The 18244-nt window shown below is 45.4% G+C and overlaps 2 protein-coding genes across 3 annotated transcripts; one reads left to right on the top strand and one right to left on the bottom strand.

The window, feature by feature from the left end:
- Positions 1-5318: 5318 nt before the first annotated feature.
- On the bottom strand, positions 5319-12999 carry LOC100382366 (uncharacterized). Of its 2 annotated transcripts, NM_001175111.1 has the most exons (4): positions 12219-12943; positions 11927-12126; positions 6111-6179; positions 5415-6026 (listed from the first exon to the last, which is right to left on the bottom strand). In NM_001175111.1, exons 1-4 carry the CDS (start codon positions 12889-12891, stop codon positions 5610-5612), a joined length of 1359 nt encoding a protein of 452 aa, NP_001168582.1. In that variant the 5' UTR covers positions 12892-12943; the 3' UTR covers positions 5415-5609. The 2 variants fall into 2 exon arrangements, with proteins under 2 accessions (XP_020393588.1, NP_001168582.1); XM_020537999.3 differs by lacking the exon at positions 6111-6179 and having other exon boundaries at positions 5319-6026; positions 12219-12999.
- A 1024-nt stretch (positions 13000-14023) lies between these two features.
- On the top strand, positions 14024-14370 carry LOC103645541 (phytoene synthase 3, chloroplastic-like). Its single transcript, XM_008668577.2, has 2 exons — positions 14024-14080; positions 14144-14370. Exons 1-2 carry the CDS (start codon positions 14024-14026, stop codon positions 14339-14341), a joined length of 255 nt encoding a protein of 84 aa, XP_008666799.1. The 3' UTR covers positions 14342-14370.
- Positions 14371-18244: the final 3874 nt, after the last annotated feature.

Below are 18244 nucleotides of genomic sequence, written 5' to 3'. Positions count from 1 at the left end.
AATGTGTTGTGCATTTAATCACCAAAATAATATAGAAATGGTCCAAGGGCACATTTCCCTTTTAATAGGCAATGGGCTAACCCATGGGCCGACCTGGCACGACCTGTAATAATTATAGGTTGGGTCGGCCCGTAATTCAAAGGCCTTTTTAGGCTTGGGTCGGGCCGGGCCGGGTGGCCTGAACGTACACCTATAAACCAACGGAGTGAGGACTAAAGTTATACATTGGTGAATAGTGATAGGCCTTGGGCCAACGCCTGGTTAGCTAAAATTTGTGACTAATTTTAGATATCCATCTAATACCCACCGGTGAGAAATAAAATTCGTACCAGACCCGATTTTATTATGAGCCGGGTACGGACGAGACTCGCGGGTCAAACTACGTATCTGAACTCGAAACCGACATGTCGAATATCCAACAGATATCCGAACCCGCGGGTAAAATTGTCATCGTAAGACTCACTTAGCCTCGGATACCATACGACCGGGCACGTTGTTACGATGGGCGCCGTCGGTTCTGCAGGGACAGAGAGTGATGTCGTGGGCGTTACAGATCAAACAGAGGAAAGCAGGCCAGACGTAGTAGACCTGATCATGGGCCACCCGACCCGCCCGAAAAAAACACGGCCCGACTCAACCCGATCAATGCAACGGTCAGGTAAGGGTCATAATTTTAAACCCATAATAATTCACAGGCCGGTTATGAGCTGTGATTTTTGACCCAAAACCCGATCCAACCCGAAAAAACTGACTCAAAGCTAAAAATCCGACTCAACCCGAAAAAAATCTGACCCAACACGTCAAACAGGAAGGCACGGACTAACCCGACCCGACACTAGACACGAGTCAGGTACGAGCTATAATAAATGGTCCACGATCCAACTTTGATCCGACCCGACTTAGACCTGACGTTTGAACAGGTCTAAGCCGCAGTAGGGCTGCCTGCGCATGCCGTCGATCTGTGTTGCTGGGTTGAAGTTGGAGATGATAGTGTGGCAGATTTAGAGACCGTTTGTTCGGAGCCTCTGCCCCAGGCCTCAGGCATCAGTAGGGATGAAAATGGTTTCGGATTTTTTCGGAATTCCGAAAACCAATTTCGAAATTTTTCGATCGGATTCACCGGTAACGGTATTTTTTTAAAACGGAATCGGTTTTCAGAATTTTCTATCAGAATCGGCGTGGTGTTTTACCGACTGTTTCCTTCGGTTACCGGTTTTTGTCGGAAATTACCAGATTTGTCTCTCGGAATTTTCCGGAATTGTGTCTCAGATTTTTTTTTCGGAATTTTCCAGCATGTGATTTTTTCGCATCGCCTGTACGTCTCTGGATAAGGATTACTTATTTTGTATTTTCTGGACGCTTTAAGATTTTTTGGGGGATAGATGGTGTTGGAAGACAGTTGAGATTAATGATTTGGTCTCTCGAATGAATCCACCATTTTCTATGCATATGTTATGTATTAGTAATATATAATGATAGAGAGCCGATAGTCTGTCTTTTCCACACACTAGATTTTAGGGTTTTCCTGTGAGACTGTGAAAGAACCCTTTATGTGAGGAAAAATATTTCATGAGTAAGCATGTCATGTCAGCTAAATCGAGTGGATATTGTAAATTGTGAACTTTGAGTCTGTGAACTTGTGGTCTTTATGAACTTGTTATGCTGTGAACTTGTTATATTGTGAACTTGTGATATTTGTAAACTTTTTATATTATAAATTTGTGATCCTTGTGAACTTGTTATATTGTGAATTTGTTGTATCATGAATTGTGAACTTGTGGTCTTTGTGATCTTTTGTCAACTTTGTTGTAATGTGAAGTTTGATATGTTTACCGATCGTATTTTAGATTTCGATCCGTTACCGGTGTATTTTCCGCACCGAACTGTCGTTTTCGATGTTTCCGAAATACCGATATCGTTTCTGTTTCCGAAGTTACCGTTTTCGATTTTGTTTCTGATAAAAAAATATGAAAATGGTAATGGTTTTAGTGTTTACCGGTTGTCGGGGACCATAATTAGGGGTACCCTCAAGGCTCCTAATTCTCAGCTGGTAACCCCCATCAGCACAAAGCTGCGAAGGCTTGATGGGTGCGACTAAGTCAAGGATCGGTCCATTCGAGGGACTCGATCACGCCTCACCGGGCCCAGCCTCGGGCAAGGGCAGCCGACCCCGGAGGATCTACGTCTCGCCCGAGGCCCCCTCCAGCAACGGACATACTTTCGGCTCGCCCGAGGCCCAGCCTTCACCAAGAAGCAACCTTGGCCAAATCGCTGCGCCAACCGACCAAATCGCAGGGGCATTTAATGTGAAGGTGGCCTGACACCTTTATCCTGACGCACGCCCTCCAGTCGACAGAGCCAAGTGACCGTAGTCACTTCGCCGCTCCACTGACCGGTCTGACAAGAGGACAGCGTCGCCTGCGCCACTCCGACTGTTGTGCCGCTCGACAGAGTGAGGCTGACAGCAGCCAGGCCCGGCCTCAGGCGCCATAGGAAACTCCGCTTCGCCCGACCCTAGGGCTCGGACTCAGCCCTGGCCTTAGCCGACGGTCTCCGCCTCGCCCGACCCAGGGGCTCGGACTCGACCTCAGCCTCGGAAGACAGACTCGACCTCGACCTCGGAGGAGCCTCCACATCGCCCAACCCAGGGCACGAACCGACCACGTCAACAGGAGGCGCCATCATTACCCTACCCCAAGCTGACTCAGGCTACGGGGAACAAGATCGGCGTCCCATCTGGCTCGCTCCGCCAGACAAGTAATGATGGCGCCCCGCACGCTCTATGACGACGGCGGCTCTCAGCCCCCTTACGGAAGCAAGAGGACGTCAGCAAGGACTCGACAGCCCCGACAGCTGTCCTTCCGCCAGGCTCCGGCGCTCCTCCGACGGGCACGACACCACACGAACCGGGTGCCAAAACCTCTCCGGCTGCCACGATGGCATGTACTTAGGGCGCTAGCTCTCCTCCGCTAGACATGTTAGCACACTGCTACACCCCCATTGTACACCTGGATCCTTTCCTTGCGCCTATAAAAGGAAGGATCAGGGCCCTCTTACAGAGGGTTGGCCGCGCGGGGAAGGACGGGACGGGCGCTCGCGTGAGGCCGCTCGCTCTCTCCCGCGTGGACGCTTGTAACCCCCTACTGCAAGCGCACCCGACCTGGGCGCGGGACAAACACGAAGGCCGCGGGATTTCTACCTCTCACACCCGTCTCCTCTTCGGCTGCCTCCCCCTTCGCGCTCCGTCTCGCGCTGACCCATCTGGGCTGGGGCACGCGGCGACAGTTTACTTGTCGGTCCAGGGACCCCCGGGTTTCGAAACGCCGACACCGGTGTTTCCGATCGTTTTCATCCCTAGGCATCGGAAACCAAACAGGCTGATGAATTCCAGAGAAACCATACATAAATTTTTATAGGAACAAGTTTATTTTCACATAAGAAACACGGGTCCGCATTGTTCACAGAAGGACACTACCGATTGAGATGGATGCGGTGACGAACCTGATTCCCTCGTCCATCTTCGAATCGGATCGACACAGATACTGCTTGGCCGTTGCTGATGGCTGCTACTTCTATGCAGTAGCGTTGTCCTTTCCCCCCTATTCTTTCGAGTTTTGATAAAGACGTCTGCTATACATTGTCGTTGTGGCTGCGTCCATTCGGATCGTACTGCTGCGTATTGTCGGAACTCGCAACGTGCTAGTATGTGCAGTGGACTACTCGGATCGCAGTGTCATCATCGCTATCGCCTTTCCCCCTGTGTATCGTATGGCCCAGTGATTCCCTGCTTGTTTCCTCCTGCGGTGTCTGTTGCGGCCTGAAAGGTATAGCGACGTCCGTACCGCAACTAACAAGGCTAATGAATGCAAGCACGGTGTGTGGGTGTAGGGGAGGATAACAACTTGTGTCCAATAGAACAAGCCCGCCCTGAAAATACTGTCGGGCCTGATTCTATGGGCCGAGTCGCTGTGATATGTTTTGGGTCTCAGGCATTTTGGCTCAAGCCACGTTGTATCGAAGGAAAAGCCTTTAGACGAACTGGCGTTCTCTTCTGTAGGCTGAAGGACTACTTAATTCTTGACTTTTGATCAGACATGTTTTTCTAGCCTTTTTAAATCTGTTTTTAAAGATAACATATGTGAGCTGTCTGATCAAATCGACAAATCCTACCAAAACGCTAGCTATATTGACACGACCACGCGCGAGCCAAAAGATAAATCATAATTGCTTCGTGTCGCTGTCGTCGAGAACATGCGCCTCAGCCCGACCTACGACCTGTTGCGGCTCACGTGGGGCACAGGCGAATCGGTCCTAAATATCCGAATTATTTAATAAATTTAATATTTTAACATATATATATATATATAATTTAATAAACTTTAGTCATATTGTCAAGCATATTATTTAAGGACAAGAATAAACCTGTGCACAATGTTTTTTTACATTATTTTCCCATACAAGAAAAAAAAGTGAAAAACATCTAAATCCGAATCACATTCATATCCGAAATTTGTATCAATTATTTAAAAAATATATAGAACGAATTTGAAAATTACTTTTTATGAATCTCAATAAACTCAATATAAAAAACAAAAATATAAATTTACATAACAAATTTTATATCCTATTTGCTCGCATTCGAATAAAGACAATTTAACATGAATAAGTATCTAAATCCATTCCGAAGACAAACAACGCCAAAGTTTAGACTGGTAGCAGCGGTGGCCTGTATGTCGTCCTGGACCTGTAGAATACCGGATCTAAGAATAAAAAACGTCTGCAGTGGTACCCGGTACTTCGTTCCGTATTATCCAGGGGGCGGCTCCATCCCGCAGATATGGAGGACGAGGGAGCATCCGGCAAGTCCTAGCTCCCGGCTCCTCTCGTTTGCGTGACTGGGCATGGGCCCGTATGACATAGAGGATACGCCGTACAGGATACCGCTGCGGATAAAATTTATTTAAGGGGAAAACTCTTTTGGAGGAATCTCTAAATTAGTATTTAGGGGATGCAATATACAGGCTAACGTTGCTACCAGTCTTAAAGAAGGCAAACAACCAGGCAAGCCTCCAAACAATAGTCAACTGTACATCAAATCAATATAGGACAGCGGTGAGACTCCATGAAGGCAGAAGTCCGACAATTTCAATTGGAGCTGGAGCCATCAAGGCACCAACCATTCGTCTCCCGTAGTACCAGCGGTTCGGATTGGTAGGCGTTGCAACAAAAAAAAACACTTCGAGGCCAACGAACAGGTCAACAATCACCTCCAAATGCTGCAAAGGTCCGATAGAACATACTAGTAAGTAGCAGCCTGATGCGACGACAAAATCTGGTGGCGGCATCGACACCTCTAGCAGAGTATATAATAATTAAGAAATAAGGGCATATTAACACAAAAAAAAACGTAACTTAGAAAACGAATATGACCTGAAACTACTTTCCCAGAGTATTTCCTCAATACCGACCGACCATATGCAGTCACTCGAGCAGCAAAAAGACTCACGGATGGGACCAACGGTGACGTAATAACAGGCTAAGTTAGTTCTATAATAACAAAATGGCACGACTCACTCGCTCCTCATTATCAAACAGAACAGTCAGCGAAGCTAGGCGTTTGCGCCCAGCTCAACACTCCCAGGATGATGCCCCTGTGCACCTCCACCATGGCTGTTGTAGTAAGAGTTGCCACCGCCGGAGCGACCACCCCGGCCTCTGTTGTAGTTCCTCGGCTGGTAGTATCCAGATTCGTAGTAGTACCCGCCAGCACCGCCACGACCATTCTGGTATCCACCACGGCCATTCTGGTACCCGCCACCTCGGCCACCACGTCCTCCACGACCATTAGGATAGCCTCTCCTGCTGCCACCACGACCACCACCACGCTGGTTCTGGTAAGACCGCCGCTGGATGAATTGTTGGTCCTTTTGCTCCTGATCCTTCACATCAGCATCAAATGTCTCCTGCTCCTGCTCTGTCTCAGCTGGAGGAACTTCATCAGTTGGATGCACCAGGACTTCATCCTCCTGAAACCACATATAGTTAGTACAAAGCGGAAACATTCAAACCAGAGACGCATTAGTAATCATAAAAGCAGTACAAAGCAGTACCACATGTTCAGAGTCAACAACAGGATGATCATTGTAGATTTCTGTAGCCTGAGAATCTTCCTTCTCATTCTGTTAGTGAACACATACATCAGTAAAAAAAATAGAGATGAAATCCAGGGGAGACAAAATAGTAAAACGAAAACAATGTCCATGATGGGCGTAAGTAAATATATATATGAGCACATTCAAGTGTGTGTGTGTGTATGTATGTATATATATATATATATATATATATATATATATATATATATATATATATATATATATATATATATATATATGATAACAAGCTATTTTTCACTGTTTCAGTGACTTTGGTTATTGCTTTCTTCCCTTGAACGACATAGGAGAGCTGTGTATCATTTATTTAAGATGAGATATGATTTTGGTTATTTTTTATGAAACCCAGTTAGCAACTAAAAAATTTTCCTACATTTTCAAAGATACATTTCAACAATCACTAAATACAAAGAATTAACTCATGAGATATTGCATAATACAAACACTATACATCTGAAGTGTCATTTAGCACGTTTATACACCGGGTAAACACCACATGGTGGCATGCAGTTTCCACTTAATCATCTGTTTATCCCACCCATTGAAATAGCTGTTCTACCCGAATAATGGATAAATGGTAGGTTGCTGACTGTTTACCATTTAGTGTTTAGGAAAACACTAACTCATGGTTATCATGGTGACGCCTAGGCACCGACTAGGCGTCTAGGTGCCCGGCTAAGCTCGCCATGATGTTGCGCCTCGCCAGAAGACATCTAAGCGAACGCCTGCAGGTCAAGCCGTCGCGGCATGGATGCCTAGGCGTCGTCTAGTGCATGTGCCACCCAGTAGAGCGCCTAGGTCTAGGGAAGTCAATACAACTTTGGTATTTAAGGCTGAAGAAGGGAAAACCCCACTGCCTCCAGCCGCCAGCCGCAAAACGCATGCTCGCTCGACTCCCTCAGTTGCTCTTGCTTGTTCGATGGACGCATGACACCGGTAATCCTCATGCCCATCCTCCTCCCCTTCCCGCTCTGCTTTTCCGTGCAGCGCCTGCTAGCTTCACCTGCAGCGCTCCCCCTTCAGCGCATCTGCGCCGCATCACCGTGCGTTGCAGCGCGCCTCACCTCCGCACATGTGGCTCCACTCCGCCCCTCCACGCGCCAGCGTGGCTCCGCCCTCTGCTGCGCGCCTCCGCACCACCGCCTTGCCTTCTTGAGATGCTCTGCTTTGTTGTGCGCGAGGCAAGATGCTCTGCTTAGTTGGTCGCCTAACTACCGCCTCGGCAGGCGCCTAGGAGTCCAAGCGCCCCAGAGGCGACTTGCCTCGCTGGGGCGCCGTGATAACTGATAGCCATGCACTGACTACAGATGAATTTGGTGATACACATTTTCCAGCAACATGGTTCTTACGTGTCACCTATCTAGGTCGTTACAAGGGTAGTTTATCCCTGTTATGTAGACATAGGATAACCTTGTCTGGTGACCAAATTTGTTTAGCTCAATTTCAAACCTACTAAAGTTTATTGTATACTGAAAACCACAAAATGCTAGCTATCATCCGCTCTATCCACTCTGGCTACATGTTATAAACTATGTTAAACTAAAATCTATAAATAAGCAAGCTATCAAAGGAATAAAAGCATAAGTGTAAGAAATACTGTCAGGTTTACAATGGGTATTGTTCTGACAACAAAATGAATCTGCATGCTAAAAAATGTTCTACAAAAAGCTACAGCTACAATTGTTCTTCCTACTATAATGAATGAACCTGCAAGTTAAATTTCATAAACAAATTTGTGAATTGTGAGCATTATCCTGTATACAAACATTCAATTAGATGACTAAGGCCTGATTATGGATTCCAGTCTAAAGTTCATTCCGTTAGTACGCATTTGTCATCTATTGGTACAATGCTACATAATTCAGAACTGAATATATGTCTGTCCCCTGTATAAGAAGTTGATAACTTAAGGCGGGTAAAGTTTTCCTTCTTGTTTTTTCCAATTTTTTAGAACTAATTAAAATGTGAGGCTTACTAAATTATCTTAAATAGCTACCATAATGTTTTCATCCCACGCATAGATTGTTCTCCTTAATGTTTACACTTTACACACAGGTTTTATTTGTCTCATTTGTAGAGCTATCAGTAGACTAAATCACATGATTACTGCAGATGCATTTTTGCACAAAAATGACATTTCCCCCCAATATATGATGGATAGGCCAGTGTGTCTGTTTTATGCAAAAACTAAGATGAGCTCTAAATTTTATGACTTCCAGTTAGTTAAGACTGATGGTGGCATTCGCATCTGACAGAAGACTTGATCAGACAATATCCTGATATAACTTTTACAACATATATACAGAAAAAATGTACTTTTTTATGAACCTGCATTTGTCTCGGTTCAGTCAGTGTCATCGAAAGGAAAAAAACATATACTAGGGATAACAACATGCCATACATATTGTTAATGCAGTAGCTATAGGTGTGAAGGGAGTTGGCATGACTGACAAATACTACCTCCGTTCACAAATATATGACACCGTTGACTTTTTTTCAAAAACTTCGACCGCTCGTCTTATTCAAAATATTTATTAAAAAATGTGAAATTTTAAGTTAAGCACAAACTACCTTAATTTGATAAAAACAAATCACAAAAAATAAATGATAACTCATTATTTTTTTGAATAACACAAGTGGTCAAAGTTTTCTAAAAAAGTCAACGGTGTCATATTTATGAACGGAGGTAGTATGAATGTCAGGACTCAGGAAATCTACAGGACAGACCAAGGAACCATTTTTTTGTAATTTGACTGAACAGAGAGAAAAGTTCTATTTAAGCTCTCATGACTTCATGGACCAAGTTTTTAAATCTATGAAACCCAGGTGTCTATGGGAAAAAACCCCAGCCTTTATTAAAAAGTTTAGCTATGTCATCATAGAAACCCCAAACTATGTCTAGGACAACATGAGATAACAGCTCCAGACACTACAATCTCATTGTCATGACATAAAATTGCTGCGGCAATGGAAACTATTATTAGTAAATTTTAAAATATCAATTTGAAAGTCAGTATCTACTGCCCAAAATAAAAGATGTAACCTAAATTTCCAACATCTAAACAAATAAGTACTACTGATTTTCCTAATAAACCCTAGAGCCTACATAGTTACATCACATTTTCTTTAGCTAAAACCTATCTGTTATGGCTTTTCAACGTCCCCATATGTATGATGATACAAAACAATATCCAAGATACTCCCTCATTCCAAAAAAGAATGACACCAGTTTGTCTGAAGTCCAACTATTTTAACTTTGACCAAGTTTATAGGAAGCTTATCAAAATTTAGGACACTAATATAGGTCCATCATAGAACTACATTTCATGATGAATCTGTTGACTCTTATTTACTAAGAAAAATAGGCATTCTTGGTCAAACTTAAGATAGTATAATTAAAGAAAATCTAGAATGTCATTCTTTCAGGGACGGAGAGAATACAGTAAAAGGTTAAAATCAACAATAGCCAGTGTTATCAGCAAGACCATTGAAAATCATAAAATCATTGTATTAAACAAAACAAGTAATGGTATGTTTTGTTCCATGACAAGATATAATGTAAAAGGAACTAGCTTCCTGTCACTAGAACAATACAAAAAGTAACATCAATGTCTTACAATACAAGTCTAATTCAGCACTAAGATCCAGCCATCCAGGATGCATGAAACAAAAACACTGACATGGTACCCCATTAATGATATGAACACCCCAAAAAACAAAAAGACCTGGTCTTAGTTCCACCACAGAATACAGATTTGTAATACTCTAAAATCAACATATTGTTCGAGGTTTTTAAAATGACGCTTAAACGCCGTTTAAGCGTCGTTTAACGATAAAACGTGATTACAGGGTAGAATGTCTGAACGTTTTAAACAAATCGCGTATAACGTCCATTAAACACGTTTAAACGTCATTTTGCGTCGTTTAAACGTTTTAGGTGTGTTTCAGACGTTTTATGTTGTTGGCCTCTCAAAGGCCCCAAAAAACTAGGTCAAGACAGCCTCTTACCTGTGCAGCGTAGCCCGCCTCCTCCTCTCGTCCAGCTCCTGCTACGCCGTCGCTCGCCTCCCTCCTCCAGCGCCGCCAGCTCTGCCCGTCCACCGCCTCGTGCCTCCCTCTTCTCCTCTGCACCCTCCATCCTCCAGCACTGCCAGGTCCGCCACCTCCACGACACTCCCCAATAGCGCCAACCGCAGACCACCTCCTCCAGCGCCCGAGCGCCCCCTCCCCTCTCCCTCCTCCAGCGCCGGCCGCCTCTAACGCCAGCACACTGCCCGCCAGCTCCTCTAGCAGCCAACGCCGTCAATAGCTGCAACCATCAGGTTCCAGACTTCCAGGGATGTTCATGCTCTTGATATTGATGAGTAGGATGATGGTTACTGATCCTAGATGCAAGGTCTAGCTTGCATGTTACATAGTTGCGATTTGGGCTCGATTAGATGGACGACTCGACTAGATAGGCTGGTCGTCCTGGTCGTCCGACTAATCGCCGATTAGGGCAACTAATCGCCCGATTACTGTTTCCTGGTCGTCCTGGCTAGGGTTTTGTTATTGGGCCATTTTCAACCCATCTACAGTATACTTTAGACTACCCTCTCCTCTCCAATGTAATACCTAGCCGTCAAACAGTGCACTACGTCTCCTACTCTCCTCTCTTGCTAGCTCGACTGTTCCAGCCCTTATTCACACTTGGTCGCCGGTGGCTGCCCCTTCAGACCTACAGCTCACCGACGGCTACATCATCAGCGGCTACACCACCCTGCCCCTTCTCATGCTCGCCTGCTGCAGTCTCCACATGCGGCGAATGTCTTAAGGTTCACCAACTGTAGTCTCCACCCTGCCCCTTCCCAAGCTCCAGCAGACCTGCACCATTGAGGAGATGAGCTCGTCATCTCAAGGTTCCTCCTGCTCTCCCCCCATCTCCCCCTTCTCCGCAGTTCTGCCAAATTAGTGGATGGTTGCTGGCTGCCCTAATCCTAAGCCTGTGCTAAGTAGTGACTTTCTAATTTATATAATGTAGTTGTATACATGTACATTTATATATATAGCTATATAAGTATAACTACTAGACTAGGACGACCAGGGAACGACTAGGACCGACTAGGAGTCGACTAATCGCCCTAGTCGTCGCCTAATCGCGACTAGTCGCCTGGTCAGTCCCAGGGATCGACCAGGCGACCAGGCGACTTGAAATCATTGGTTGCGTAGACTTGTGTGGTTGAACTTGATCTGTTTCCTTTTTATGTTATTTGTTTAAATACTCAACTTATGAGTATGAACATATTCTACCGTGTCGTTTTACGTCAAGTCTGAAAAGACATTTCAGCGTTTAAATGTTGAAATGGTGGTTCCTAACGTTTTATCGTTTTACCGCTTTAATAACCATGATATTGTTTGATTCTGAAATCATTTCTTACTCAGCACACAAAAAAAGAACAAATGAGACAAGCACACAAACTAATTTTCCATTCAACGCATTACTATTTCCAAAACATCAAAGTAACAAATCGTTTGGAAAAGAGCACAGAGATGTACTCCCTTCATTCCAAATTATGAGATGTTTGACTTTGTTTACTTTGTATCTAGACATATTGTATATGTAAGTGCATAGTAAAAGCTATGTAACAAGGAAAGGTAAAAGGTCTTATAATTTGGAATTGAGGTAGTATATTCATGTGATGTTTTGATAACCTAAACCCAAATATTACGAAAGCCAGCCAAACATTGACGAAAGCAAAATAAAAGTATGATTTCACCTTGTGTCCTTCAACAGCCTGGCTCTCCTCCACTGCTTCCGGTGCCTGAGGTGACACAACCATGCTCTCTTGCACCTGCACACCTCCAGCTCCAAAACTTGCCACTGCAGCAGCCAGATCCAATGGTGTCCTCATTTCTAGCTGCGCTGTGAAGTAGCCCGATGCCATGATCCTATCCAGCTTTGCCCTCACCCCAGCATCTACAGCCAAAAGGAAATGCAGATTAAGTTTATGTCACACTACCATACCATCTCAAAACAAAATCAAGCGCACGCCCTGTAGAAATACCCACATGTGATGGTGGAGTCAGGATGGATGGGTTCATCCGCACGGCAGAGCCAGAGGCGGGCGTGATGAGCACAAGCCTGAAGGGCGTCACGGTGCGAGACTCCGGCTGCAGCAGGAGGGCGCAACGCGGCGAGGGAGGCAAGGGCAGAAACCGCGTTCAGATCGGTCTCCGCGAGACTGTCCTCCGGATCATCCCCGACGTAGTCATAAGTGAGGCAGCTGCTCCGCTCGAGTTCGCGCGTGTAAACCAAAGAGACGAAGTCGCTTTGCTGCTTGACGTCAAAGAGGGAGCCGAAGTAGACGAGCGCAAGCAAGTCCTGGACTGACGAATCTGAGTCGGAGGAGGAAGCGGCGGAGGGGGCGGGGGCGGGGCGGGAGGAGAGCTCCTCCGCGAGGGCGGAGGCGAGCGGAGGGCGGAGGCGCTCGAGCTCGTCGATCAGAGCGGCGACGACGGGCTTGGAGCGGAGAACCTCCTCCTGCTCTCGGTTGAGCGTCTTGCCGGCGGCGAGCGACTCCTCCATCTGCGTGATTCGGTTGTACTTCTTCCGCAGTGCGCGGAGACGCTTCGATACTACGCTGAGCACCGGCCCGTCGGTGGCCTCAACAGCCATCGTAGCCGCAGCCACCGCGGAGGCGGTCGGAGCGGAGGAGGACGAGGCGGCAGGGGAGGTGGCCATGGCGGAAGGCTAGGGTTTTAGTGGCGATTTGTGACAGAAACGGGGGCTCTCGGGGAGGCGAGGAATCGAGGCGTCGGCGCGTCGGATTTATATGCCACACGGAAGGAGGTACGGCAATCGGGTCGGGGTCGCGGGTCGGTTAGGGATTTGAGGGATCTACAGGCCCTAACTATTCAATTTTAAATAGTATAAATTAATACTTTTAAATATCCGGTCACTGAATCTATATCTATACTATTTATTAAGACAGTAAATGTAGTCTGATGTTCTGCCGTTCTACGATCTCAACCATCCGTTCTACCATTCTGTAATCCCAGCCGTCCGATCCTACGTTTCAGTCTCGCTCCCTGATCCCGCACACCGGTCCCGCTCTAGATCGCGCCCCGAAACCCTCTCGCCTCGCCTGGAAACCGTCGCCCCCGACCTCCCCTCTCCTCCCCCGATTCCGGCTGCCGCCCCAGGCTCGCCCGCCCCGAAATCATCCACTGCGCCGCGCCGAAAACCTCTCCCACCGCCACCACGCCGCGCACGCCCCGGTCTTCGTCGCCCTAACCGCCCTTCCAACGATGAGATCGCTACCGAAGCGCCGCGCATCCTCCTTGCATCTTCGTCGCCCCTGCGCCACGCCGAAATCCTCGCCCACCGTGCCCTTCCATCGACGACCATGGCGGACTACCCACGCGTCGTGCGCGCCCCGCTCTTCGTGCCTGTCCTCTGGGGCCAGTGCGCTCCCCTCCTCCTCACCAGACTCTGTCGCCGCAGGTCTGGTTGCCCACCTCAACTCCGAGGAACGAGGACTCCACCATGCTCGCTCCGGAGACACCACCTTCATGTCCTCCGCTCACTGTGCCTGTCCTCGGATCCGCGACTGCCGCCCCGCTCCCCCCAAATACCAGCCGACGCAGCTTACTCCTCTGTTACCCGTGGCTGGCGCGGGGGTTTGATTCCCGGCGTTTCCTTGTGAATTCGGGGTGATTTGGGGGCCCTGGATGGCGATGATTTGAGTGGATTCAAGAGGAACAAGTGAAGGTGAAGTCCTGATCTGGACCCCCACCGTGGTATGTGCCACGAGGAAGTTGTTCTTCTCCGAGTCGGCCTACAAGGAGACCAAGCTCCACACCACGCCCCACTCATGGCTGCCCCTCGAGAGGAAGGCGCCACCGAGCTCAACCAGGAGAGCCGATGGCCGGTGAGACACACAACGCTAGCCGTTTTCAGAACCCGGTCAGATGAGTGACTGTTGCTGTTACAGGTGTGGTCTTCTCTGCTCCTGTACCGGCAGATCCTCGACGAGATCGAGGCCAACGACTACGACAACTTCACCCGGAGGGCCTACGTTCCTAAGACGAAGAAGTTGATGGCGCTGCCCAAGGCGTACCTGAGATCACTGGTGGTGCCCTCCTCCTCTTCTCAGGCTGAGAGCCGGAGACGCTATTCCACCCTAACATAGACCGGTCTCTCTCTCACTGTCGGTACATAACAGAAGCAATGAATGATCGATATGATGTACAAATTTCTGGCCAAGCTGTTTGGAGGATCCTCTAGCCTGTGTGGGAGAAGCTCTCCAAGTTCTCTGGCCATGCTGCTGGCGGCTCCTCCATGTAAGCTCTTAGTCCTTCACTTGTTTCTGGCTTGATATGTCAACATATGCTCATTCGTTTATGCTTCAATTGTGTCACGCAAGACTCAGTCTTTTAGGCACTGGTGTTGATTTGGCTGTGCAAAGTTGGCCGATTGAGATGTTCATCCTGTTTTGTTTGTGTCGCAGAGAGTCCTTGATGAAGATGTCAGAGCCGGCTGTGCTTTCGCACTTCAAGCCCGCGGACTATGTCAGCATACTGGCTCAGATACACAAGGAGCTAGAGTGCCGCCCTCCTGACGACAAGGCCTCCCTGTACCTCCTATAGTTCTAGGTCTTCCGTGGCCTCGGCGAGGCCAAGCTGTTCGGAGGATCCTCCAGCATGTGTAGGAGAATGTGAGCACCATACACGAGAAGCTCATCTTTGGGGCATGGCTCAAGTATGAGAAAAAAGAGGAGGAGTCCATCTCCGACCTGCTCAGCTTGTGCATCACTCCACAAACCAAACACATCAAAAGTGCTTGCAGGAGTTCAGGCTGCTGGATTTCGTGAGGGGATTTTAACCTCAAAATACCTGTCTGGACAATTTTTGCTCAATTTTTTATTGCTACTTTTTTGTTCAATGCACAGAACATTTGTTAATTTCTATTTGTCCTCTCTGATTATAAAACAAAAATTATCATTTACACTTATTCATTGATCTTCATTAAGTAATGCACTAATAAAGGTTCATCATTGCAGAAGCTGAGGATGAGATCAAACGGCTAAATGGAGAGGCAGAAAAGCGCATATTGATTTTTGATCCTTTAGACGAACCCATTAGACAGCCTGATTTGCGTGGGTATGCTGCTTATCTCTTTCTATATTCTGTGAGTGAACAATTAGGTATTATTGCTTAGGAAGGAGGACTATTTACAAGATAGTCTGAGAAAATCATAGGTTGCTTGGATTCTCTATTTGCTTGTGTCATGCGACATGTCTGTTTGGATGTATTTGCACCCACGTGGTTTATTCCTCGTGTTATTGCTACTGGTTGAGGCAGACAAAGTGAAACATTAGACTTGCTTTTTCTGTACCTAACATTCTCTCAACCTACCTGCAATGTGCTCAAAAGAATCCATGATAAAATATGACCTGATCCATGATTACTCCTGTTAATGGACATGAGAAAATCATTCCGCGGTTTCAAAGTAACTGAGGATGCTACTACTCAAGATCCCATTGAGATACTGGCTTCCCAAACAGCAACTATGACATAATCTCAGTTCTCACAGGATGTTATGCATGCTGTTGCTGAAAAAAATGAACAGTCTGTTCCTTCACGATCTGGTGAAGCTATTTCAGATGTTTCAGGAAAAGAAGGTTAAACAACATTTGTTTAAATTAGTTTGCCATTATCTATACTTTTTAAATTTGCATAAAAACAGTGTAATTGATCTTCCATGATGTCCATATATATATATATATATATATATATATATATATATATATATATATATATATATATATATATATATATATATATATATATATAAAGCTTACAATTCTCATAGTTGAACATTATGGTTTATATGTGCAGGACAACACTACAAAACATGGCCACAATGGATCCAAACATGCAGGCTCGATCAGTACAGGAAAGCCTGCACTCATCCTTGAGATACATCAGACTGCCACCAAAAACGGTTAGTGTAGCTTGTCAATTCAATCTTAGATTAATTCAAAGAATCAGAGATCACACTTGGTTTCTTGATTCCAAAAGGACTGAAAAAGTTTTTTACAACTAGACTTCTTGATTCCAAAAAAAAACTCTAGAATTTGCAGAACATATAGCTACGGTAGGATTAACCTATTTTTTTAAAAAAAATACATGTATGCCACTTCATAACTTCAGTCAATAGTTGTTTGCATTTTCCAGTTAGATGCTGCTAAGTGATACTTAGGGTGGGAAACAAAATGTTGGCTAATTTAGTAGTTGGATAAAAGGTTATTGATCGATTGAGGAGTAACAAAGCATGCAAATCAGTAGTTCAGTATATCTGTCGAGCACTGATCACTAAAGTCCAGAGAACTGAATCTTTTCAAACTCATCTGGCTGGTTTGTTTTAGACAAGAGAGATGAGAGTTCCTAGGCACATAGGAACCTTCACTTTCAAGCCTTATCTATACTACTTATTGGATATGCTTAACAAGGACATCAATTCCTTCTCCATGAGAGTCAGGTTTGTGTCTGTTGCTTGATCTCCTATAATTTTTGGGATTCCGACAGTATAGAGTTAATCAACTATCTCAACAGATTTGGTATAGTTACTAGTGGATAATTTGCCTTATAATTTAGCGGATCTGTGTGGTGCTAGAATTATTTTTGCAGCATTTACTTTTAATAGATCGATGCTCCTAGATCAATGACCATGCGGGTGTTCCTCCTGCACTGAATAAGAAAGAATTTTGGTGATGGTGTTCCTCCTGCACTGAATATTGGGCTCCCATCGAGCAACCAACAGAAAGAAAATTTTATGATAATTAGCGGTACTGTCGGAATCCACTGGTAACTGTACCAAATCTCCAGTACCGCTATTACTCTGTTTTTTGGATTCCGACAACATACAGTTAATCAGGTATCTCAACAGATTTGGTACAGTTACCAGTGGACAATGTGCCTTATAATTTAGCGGATCTGTGTGGTGCTAGAATTATTTTTGCAGCATTTACTTTTAAGTTCATATTTTGTTCTGTTTGCCAGAGTAATATATGAGTCAATAACTTGACTTCATTTGAATCATGCGGCTTCTTAGGTTTCAGTCTAACTAAATATCTAAGTTTGCAACTGCACCTTTTGTTTCATGTCTTCTTTGGGGTGGCCCGGTGGAGTGGGTTGGAGCTAGAGAGTCCCTGATTTTTAGTGCATTTTGTCGTAGTGCACCGGTTTCTAATTTGATGTTATGATTTCCAAGTTATGCTTCAGAATGTTCGTAATACTAACATGCCGATGGATACATTTGTTAAAAAGGTTACTGAGGTACCAGATCTTGTACAGAAGTCCATGAATCATCAATTTGGTTTCCTAAATATTTTCTTTCTTTCTTGCAGCTGAACCGCAAGATGAACGAGGTAGACGAGGAGTCCAAGCAGGTCTCGTATCCCGTCATCAGGGATGACAACGGCAACGACAAGCTCGATTGCCCGACGCTTGGCAAGCAGTTCGCAGCTGAGGAGATTTCCGCACAGGTTTAACACTAACTTCGAATGTATCTCCAGTACCGCTATTACTCTGATTTTTTGGATTCTGATAGTATACAGTTAATCAACTATCTCAACAGATTTGGTATAGTTACCAGTGGATAATTTGCCTTATAATTTAGCGGATCTGTGTGGTGCTAGAATTATTTTTGCAGCATTTACTTTTAATAGATCGATGCCTTCCTTTATTCAGTGACTATCGTCTATACCATATACCCATCTTGTAATGTTTTATGCACTTGGACAGTTAGACCTCATCTTAGCATCGTATGCATAGATGCTCACCTGGTCTTACGCACATGATCCCATCGATGTTGTTACTATCAAATTATCTTCTTGAAATCTGTTGGCTATGCTTTAGTAAGTGATATTTGTTGAAAGGCGTTAATTCATTTTCTGTTCATTTATTTGCTTGCAGGGAGACCTAGGTCTATTTTTGGTGTTTTAATTTACTCCCAGGGTGCATGTATTTGAAGTTTTGGTTTATTCAAATTGATCCTAGCATGAATGACTAGCATAGTTGCTTATATTATA

The sequence above is a fragment of the Zea mays genome, chromosome 1 (genome assembly GCF_902167145.1).
Source record: "Zea mays cultivar B73 chromosome 1, Zm-B73-REFERENCE-NAM-5.0, whole genome shotgun sequence".
NCBI lineage: Eukaryota > Viridiplantae > Streptophyta > Magnoliopsida > Poales > Poaceae > Zea > Zea mays.
The sequence above is the reverse complement of the archived record's forward strand: the minus strand, read 5'-3'. Positions and strand labels throughout refer to the sequence as shown.

Coding starts and splice junctions, on each gene's coding strand:
- LOC100382366 (NM_001175111.1), bottom strand. CDS start 12,891: ATGGCCACCTCCCCTGCCGCCTCGTCCTCCTCCGCTCCGACCGCCTCC. Junction 12,127..12,218: donor TCCTGACTCCACCATCACAT/GTGGGTATTTCT, acceptor TTTTGGCTGTAG/ATGCTGGGGTGAGGGCAAAG. Junction 6,180..11,926: donor AGGCTGTTGAAGGACACAAG/GTGAAATCATAC, acceptor GTTCACTAACAG/AATGAGAAGGAAGATTCTCA.
- LOC103645541 (XM_008668577.2), top strand. CDS start 14,024: ATGGCTGCCCCTCGAGAGGAAGGCGCCACCGAGCTCAACCAGGAGAGC. Junction 14,081..14,143: donor ACCAGGAGAGCCGATGGCCG/GTGAGACACACA, acceptor TTGCTGTTACAG/GTGTGGTCTTCTCTGCTCCT.